This window comes from Filicampus tigris, chromosome 20, assembly GCF_054856515.1.
Source record: "Filicampus tigris isolate MCC_2025a chromosome 20, RoL_Ftig_1.0, whole genome shotgun sequence".
NCBI classification, from domain to species: domain Eukaryota; kingdom Metazoa; phylum Chordata; class Actinopteri; order Syngnathiformes; family Syngnathidae; genus Filicampus; species Filicampus tigris.
Genome location: NC_141236.1, coordinates 13,705,842 through 13,714,176, shown reverse-complemented (window position 1 = coordinate 13,714,176; position 8,335 = coordinate 13,705,842). Strand labels below are relative to the sequence as shown.

At 42.2% G+C, this 8,335-nt stretch overlaps 1 protein-coding gene and 1 long non-coding RNA gene across 2 annotated transcripts in view; one reads left to right on the top strand and one right to left on the bottom strand.

The window, feature by feature from the left end:
• Nucleotides 1–602: 602 nt before the first annotated feature.
• LOC147128534 (very long chain fatty acid elongase 4-like) lies at nucleotides 603–7,094 on the bottom strand. Its single transcript, XM_086019468.1, has 7 exons — nucleotides 6,809–7,094; nucleotides 5,342–5,433; nucleotides 5,082–5,269; nucleotides 4,364–4,444; nucleotides 3,345–3,516; nucleotides 2,968–3,095; nucleotides 603–2,213 (listed from the first exon to the last, which is right to left on the bottom strand). Exons 2-7 carry the CDS (start codon nucleotides 5,406–5,408, stop codon nucleotides 1,926–1,928), a joined length of 924 nt encoding a protein of 307 aa, XP_085875594.1. The 5' UTR covers nucleotides 5,409–5,433; nucleotides 6,809–7,094; the 3' UTR covers nucleotides 603–1,925.
• The window catches only part of LOC147128531 (uncharacterized), a 59,006-nt gene continuing 54,064 nt past the window's right edge, over nucleotides 3,394–8,335 (top strand). The window contains exon 1 of the long non-coding RNA XR_015084005.1: nucleotides 3,394–3,539. This is a non-coding gene — a long non-coding RNA (uncharacterized LOC147128531). The remainder of the gene's footprint in view (nucleotides 3,540–8,335) is intronic.

The following is an 8,335-nucleotide window of genomic DNA, read 5'->3' as shown; positions in this document are numbered from 1 at the left end:
CTAATATAGCTGCCTAAAGCCTCCAGTGGCTGGTTGTCACAGGGTTTTCCCATTCCATGACAATGAGGCACTCTAAAGAAATCACGCCAGCACAAAGCCCCATGTCCAGATGCTGGCTGTCACGTCAGACCCCCCCCCCCCCCCCGTGCTCTTCCCCCTTCGTTTTTTTTTTCTACCCCTGCGTGCACCTAAGGCTGTCAATGAGATGCTTTAAAGCGGCCACACCAGCAAAAGAGTTTATTTTTGGCTCATCCGGAAATTTCACCTGAGAGCCCGACATCCCAAACTTGTAGTAGTGCAACAATAATAGGACAGTAACAAATAGATGAACATTTGCCCTTTTTTTTTTTCTCCACGAGAAACAATAGGTCTTGGTTCAAGAGGAGACCTGATGGCAGATTAGTCACGGCTTCTTCTCCAGTGACCTGCTTTCCAGGGCAGCCCGCGAAGTGACGTGGAAGTAAGCTCTTTTGCAGCTAAAGCCAATTTGCCCCCAAAGATTAGGGCAGAGCTGTCTGGACAGGTCAAAGGCAGCCTGTAGCTCTGCTGCTGCCTCTAGCATAGACTTCTTCCTGGACATAAAAAGGAGCGGACACAATCTATAAAGGTGGCTGTCACTGTCCTTTATTTATTTTTTTTCAGTGGTTATGTGCAGCGACAAACAATCTGGAACACTTACATTTTGCTTCCATTTCGACAAAAGCGGTTCCCTTTGACTCTACGTCGTGGCAGTGAGAAGACAACACGGAGTTCAACCTCAATCTCTTTATTCTCGGCTACATTGCACAGCAAAAAAACAAAACAAAAAAGAAGTGAGGACCCACAAAAACAGTGTTGCCAAAGGAAAAAAAAAATGCGTAAATGCTAGAAATAAAAAGAAACTACAATTTCCCCCCCCCCGACAACTGATTTCAGTTATAAAAACAAACACTTAAGATTCAATGCCATAAATGCAGCACAGTGACAAGTTGGATCTGTACATGTTGCAGAGAAATCGTTTTAAAATAATTTATTCGTTCAACTCTGTTGCTGTCCAATGAAAAGCGTGTTTTGAATTTTTTCATTTGGGACACAAAGGGAAAAAAATCTAACAAAAAAACGAATACATTGAAATACAACAGATAAATCCAATCCAACCCATTTGGAGACGGTTGCTTTTCATTATACAGCGACAATTTGTAAACATATGCCCTACCCCGCTTAAAAATGGGTGATATCCCTTTCATGATACTTTGTCGGTGGTCCCCAACAACGTCACCCCAAAGGACCACATGAGTAACCGGCAGGCCTGTTCTAAAAAATAGCTCACCAGTGATGGGACATTGCGATTTCCCTAGGAATGTTGTAGAAGCGGTCATTTGAAAATGTCAACACTAATCAATTCTTCCATTTTGATATTTATCTGTTTTCTTGCCTTCACAACAATGAATAAATTCATTATTTATAATACCATATAAAGAACATTTGAGCAAATGTATTTTAGAAATGTGTATTAAACTGGTTGGCATTTATCAGTACCCAAGTGGCTCTCAGTTTCGAAAAGGTTGGTGACCCTCGCTGTAAAATAATCATAACTAGTAGCAGAATTAGACTATTGAAGCTCTCAAAAAACATGACTGCAGGGTTCCTTTGTAAGAAAATGTGAACTTTTTATGTGGTAAGTTGGCGCGTTTTCAAAAACCATTCCGGGTGTGACGCGGTCCAAAAATGTTTGGACAGAACAACGTGGAAGCCTACATGTTCAGCATTTTTGCCTTGCTCGCTTTTAAAAACAAATGTGTGACGAAAGGCGACGGGCAGCCAGAGAAGCAGACGCAGCGCAATCATTTTGCACGGTCTGAAACCGCCCCCCACCTTTCCCTCGCAAATCTCCGTCTCTAGCCCTTCAAATATGTCCTCCCGGTCATCGCCCGGCAAGCCGTCCTTTAATCCCGTTTGGCCCGTCCCTTCTTTTGCCTTTTGCCGTTGTCCGGCACAACCTCGTCCGCTTTGCTGTGCCCGTTGGTGGCCTTTGAGACGCCGTTGGTGACCGGTTTCGCTTGGCCCTTGTGCGCCGGGAACGGCTTGCGTCGGTACGCGTGGTAGTAGAAGTTGGCGAAGAGGATGATGAAGGTGACGGCGTAGCCGATGAGGGCCCACTGCATCCAGTTGGGGAAGGGGCAGCCCGTGTAGAGGGAGTGGCCGGCATGGCCAATGGTCACGTGGAACTGGATCTGATGGACACATGTAATATATAGGTTGAGGTTCAGCAACAGGTGGATTTTTTTTTCTTTTTTTTTTTTTCTGAAACGCCATGGGTAGAAATTCCAACGTGTGGTTTCTGTTGCTGGTCCTTCCCTTTGGAATGACCTTCCATTGAATGTTAGGCAAGTCCCCTGTCCATTTTTCAAACCCGTTTGAAGACACATTTGTTCTTTGGCTTTTGATCCGATGACAGTTTTCTGCTGTTTTCCCGTGTCTGTGTTTTAATTTATTGATTTCACTTGTTGTATTGTTGCTATTTTGTTGTTGTAAAGTGTTTTGTTACAGCTGTAGCTGTTATGAAATGCGCTGTATAAATAAAGTTGTATTATATTGCGCAAGCAAAACTGAAAATATCTCAAAAAAAAATTTTAAAAATGGATATGCTTGAAAAAAAGTAAAGAGGTTTTTTTTAAATCATCAAAAATACGTTTAGGTACACATAAAGCCACCTCATTAAAATATGCTGTTGACCAGTGCGATTTATGACAGCCACTCTATTATCCTCCTCACCAAGATTAATTGAGATTTTCTTTTTTTTTTTTTTGTAGAAAAATTGCCGAAAGCTTTTGGGGACTTCAATGGCACAACCCCAACACGTCGTTTTCAATTCGATTCAGCGGTAGTCACTTGCTTTTTGCCACCCAGAAGTACCCTGGTTGCTAATGTTTTCAAAGATGACAAGTAGCAGCTAGTTAGTTGGCTGGCTATTTATGTCATGCCCACCATCTGCATAATGGTGAGGTATTTCTTCCACCAGAGGTACTTCTGCATCTGTGGTCCCAATGCAGCCAGGCCGTAGTAACCATACATGACCACATGGATGCCCGAGTTGATAGTTGCACCAAAGAACGCTGTGGAGAGAAAAAAAAAACAGCTTTCCAAACCTTCAAAGTAGTGACCGAAAAGCAAAGCTCTAAAAATACTATCAGAGTGATGACATCCAACATTTTAAGCAGGCTTAAAGTCAATCAAAGAACTACAATGAGGCAAAAAATCTCCCAATAGATTCTGGTGCATACTAAGCGTCCATCTAGACTGATGCCATCCCAATGCTGACTTTTTTCCTACTTCGGGGTCATGTTTTCACACCCCCGTCTTACCTTGTCCACCAGGGACCCACTTGATGCCGATCCACCAGAGGATGAACATGGTGCAGTGATGATAGACGTGGAGGAAGCTGACTTGGTTGAACTTCTTCCTCAGGATGAAGAAGACGGTGTCCAGGAACTCCACGCCTTTGGAGATGTAGTACCACCAAAGAGCAGATGCTATCTAAAGACGCGCAAAGGAAGAAGGTGAGCGGAGAACGGCCGTGAGTACCTCTGCTCCATTTAAACCGTGTTCAAATTGACATTGCAATTTTCAAATGGCAAAGACTGCAATTGGGGGGGGGCTGCTTCATTGATTTCATTGATGTAGTGTCGAGGTAAGTTCAGTGCTTAAGAAGTGCGATCCACATGTTTGTAGATCATTGTTGCATGAAACAGGAAAAGTTGAAGTGATAATGACACCGATTTGTTTATGTATATGAGATATAGCAAGACATGTAAATAACATCCAAGCTACCAGTCGATGATTCAGAATGTTTGTGAGCAGTTTTCTGCTTTTAGCTTTTACATAAGACACATTATTACTTGTGCGTTTGGTACCACTGATTTTGCTGCTGCCTGGTGATAAGTTCGGGGCACAATGACGTAATAAGACAAAGTTACTCTCTGTAAGCCGTGCGGCCGTAGCATCTCTTATCCCAGGCTAATGTCACCCCGAAAAAGCATGATGGCCTGATGGGGGGCGGAGCTTTAGGCTGGCAAGGTAGTCATTTTCCTAAAAGAAATGTCATATGTTTCTAAATGTCACTAATATAAAATAATACACGGGTAATCCATATTACAATGTTTGCTCATCTGGTGGTTGGGGAATGGACAGTATTTACTCAACTCCAGCGAGCCAGTTGGCAGAAGGCTGTATTTTTTTTGTGTTTTTTTTTTTTTTTCGTTTCATATTTGTGTATTATATCAAAAACACAACACCTCTTCTACCAAAACGTATTTGGGACTTGTTCATGGGAGTGTCTGTTTGCATTGTGTGTGTGTGTCTTATGGAGAAGGAGACGGCTCACCCTGACTTCATTGACATCATCAGAGTAGTTGACAGGTTGACAGAGGTAGCTGTAGCCGGCCGCTCTCGAGGCAAGCAGGAGCTGTTTGAACGACAATTCAAGTCTACATTTAGTCCACACATCAGTTACTTTATTTTTAGCACCCTGCTACCGCTTTTACTATTCTATTTAAAAAGGCAGTGCAGTTCAACGTGTTGATAAGATCTGTCCTTTGTTCTGGGTATAGTAAAAAAAAAAAAAAAAAAAAAAACTTCCACATTTGTATGTTGTCGATAATTTCCAAGAATATTTTAGAGCGAGCAGTGTTCACACTTGCTGAGCAACATGCCAGGCAAACATCGGGAACAAGCTTGGCCATTAAATCAGCAGCCTTCATTGTAATTATCGACTACCAGGGGCCGACGCGTATTGTTATACTGTATCTTGCCATGATAATACATGAATAGTTCACTCGGACAAAATGATCTAAAATGTTGTATATGCCAACAATTGTGAATTAACTCCGCAATTCAATATTATTTTCTAATTAGTGTGAATCGGTGATGTTCATTACCTGACTTAATCCACCTCTCAATACCGTAATCATCTCGTCATGTTTCTTCTAGACAAAGTTGTCTGTAACAAGTTTGACGCTGACCAACCAATCAGAAGACAGATAAATGCAGATATCATCGAGGCCCAGCCTTATGGGCTCGTGAGGCCAAATTTGCAAGCTGACCTCTTTGGCGATGTAAAAGTTGAGGACCACCATGCTGAAGTTGTAGACAATTAGGGTCTTCCTGAGTGTGTAGGGTTGGCGGTCCTGCATGTATCTAGGCCCCGCCCACAGGAAGAGCAGGTACAGGCAGCTGATGGCCAGCGTGGGGCAGGGCGACGACATCAGCGGCCACGTTTCCACCCGCTTGTCTGGAAAGAATGCATTGATGTGACGTGCTTGCTCTGGTATGGATTTAAAAAAAAAAAAAAATGCCGACTCACCCGCTATAGTAAGGCTCCATTTGTAAAACTCTACTGTGTCGTTCACCAAATGCGTTACAGCCTCCATGGCGATGCCTTTGCACTCGATTATACTGTGATAAAGACACAGGAAGTCAGGTGAAGATGAAAAAAATGGAATCGCAGTGCAGACAGCTGATGCAAATGAAGTACATATGATCTTTGTGTTCAACTGAACAGATTCAGATTTCACACAGAGTAAGTGAATTTGCGTGTAAATTGTGACGGGATCTTTTTGTTTGCTGGTCTCTCTGTGAGCTCTTACTTGGAGTCATATCCCGAGCATTTGTGTCCGTCTGACTTGCCGCCAATTCTCCAATTGCGCGCCACAAATTCCGCCTTGCAACAAGCAGCCAATCAAATATGTAACATTGCGACATAAAAGAATACAGTGACTCCCCTGTACGATACAGACCGAACCTTGCTGCAATTTGTGAAAATCTGCAAACAATTGACGCTCCTAGACCAGAAATGCCAAGGGCTGTCACAAGATGGTGGCAAAGGGCTAGTACTGCCAAAATAAAGCTCCTCATCTCACTTCAACTGGTCATTATAGGCACCAAAGCAATTGTGTTATTGCTTTGGCCTGAGCACAAGTAGCAGAAAGGGAGTTTGTTTGTTTTTACTACTTTTTTAATAGCAAATAGCGTAGGATAGGTTCCCCTCCTCTTCCCCCCAAAAATCAACGAATTGGCCGATTTGAATGACAAAGCATGTGATATGCACCTCATTCACAACATAGTGTTGCGTAATCGCCTGTCTGATGAGAGCAGGTGTCTGTTTATTAATCTATAATTAATCCCGTGCACAAGACCAGATCCCCTTTCTATAATTCAGTGACAATCTTAATGCTGTCCTGAATTTTACTAGAATCATCCATGGGTTTTTTTTTTTGCGTGGAAAAGATCGTTCAAAACAGTTTTTTTTTTTTTTTTTTTTTTTTGCATGTGTTTTTTGCACGCTCAAAAACTTGCATTAAAGAGGGTTGGGACACTCACAAAAAGACGGCGGCGCATGCGTCAGCAGGTTCTTGTGTCGGGGCGCTCAAGAGGCTTAAATTCAATTGATCAACGAGCTTAGAGGCGCTTGCAGGGCCTAAGTACAAATGCCCGCTGCATGTTTCACGCTCCACGCACAAAAAAAAGGCCATTTGCGTCTACACTATACTGAATATTTTGTCCATTTCCTGCTTCCAACCTAGCCACATTGGGACCAATTGCTGCATTTTGACACCCAAACCATCTCAGTGACTCATACAGCAGTTTGATATAATTGAGTTCTAATCGGATTGAATTGGATTTTTACTATATTGTATCGCAACCGTTATCCTCCCTATAATAAAGCCGAATAATACACTGACAACGACTCTCTTGTAATTCTACGCGCATGACGACAGAACACGGCAGAAAAATAAAATAAAATAGACAAATTAGGAAGCACAGTGCTTACCTCCTTGCTATTTAAGAGGCGTTTAATGACATCCGGTGCAATTGATCTCCCAGCGTCACACCTCGTCGGTCTCCACAGGGCTCCCGTTACCCCTCGACATCAAATATGTTTATTATTTTTTTATGTATATATATATATATTTAGGCAAGAAATTACTCAAGCAAGGCAAGCCGACTAAAATGTTTCTATGGAAGGCAGGCTAATTTACGGTGTAGGTGCGAGCCGGCTGCTTAGCCTCCTCATCTTCTCGCAGCCCAACTCAAGAGGAGCCGGCTGTGACTGCGCATGCGCCGCTCATCTCTCGCGTGACGCCGGCCTGACAGTTTTTACACGACCGCCTCCCTCTCTCGGTCCATTAATGGGCCTTCTCATTATTCAAACACGCCAAACGAAATTATTTTACGTTAAAAAAAAAAAAGCAAAAAAAAAAAAAAGATAGGCCTTTAAAATAACTATTCTATTCAGGCAATTTATTTTCCCTCACGTGCAACGCGGAAATGGCCGAACGGCCAGTGCTTGCTTTGCACACTAGATGGCGACGTCGAGCTGATTTCAAGCCATGCTTAAAAGTGCTGACAAGTGGCGCGTTTTGTTTAGCTTTTTTTAAAAAAATAAAGCTGCATTTTTAACACAGGTTTAGGGCCTAACCTACTTTTTGTTTTTTAAGCAAATTCTTTCACTATGTTTAAAATAACTGTTTACAAACAGTTTTTCTGTTTACTTCATTTAAAATCATGCATAGGTAAAGCGATGTCAAGCGGAAAATACGATGATGCTGGGCGTTTCAAAAGTCGTTAGCTGTACATTGAATAACTGTAGCATTTTTGTAATTGAATATAATGGGATAAAAATCCAATTTAATTTGATTAATCAATGCTGACTCAGTGTTTACGCCACAGCAGTACACCATTTATTCCTTTAGTACATGCTTTTCCACCTTTAGTGGTTTATATAATATTGTGCAAGTGCTTGTTAAAATGCCTCCATTGTGCCAACGCTAATAATGGATCTGTGCTGTTACTTTGCTTTTCCATGGGTACAACTTGAAGATCCATGGTTGCCAAGTGGATCCATAAAGTGCTCTGATTCAAACCAGTGAGAGAATGGAGAGTCCTCTGATGTATGTATGTATGTGCGTGCGTGTGTTGACACTGCCAATTACTGCAACTGACGCTGTCAGAGAGGTATTTAGTGAACAATATGTTGATTATTGCGGTTGTACAGTGAAACCCGTGATGTCAACCGCCTCATAGTATCTAAAATGTGCAGTTTAACCAACGTTTTCGGTGGAAATCAGGCATTGAATGTTGTACAAATTGTGAAAATGACAAGAGAATAGCCTGTGATGTCAGTATATCGGTTGTTTCAGCTTCCATGTTTAAGTCACGGCAATGCTTCATATTTTTTGGTCCCATTCCTTTTTGGTTGATTAGACTTTCAGCTCAAGGCGGTATTGACTGGCTTTTTGTCAACAAAGGACTGTGATTGGGATATTCACGTGCGTTGGTTCTTAAGAGTCCCCTGAAT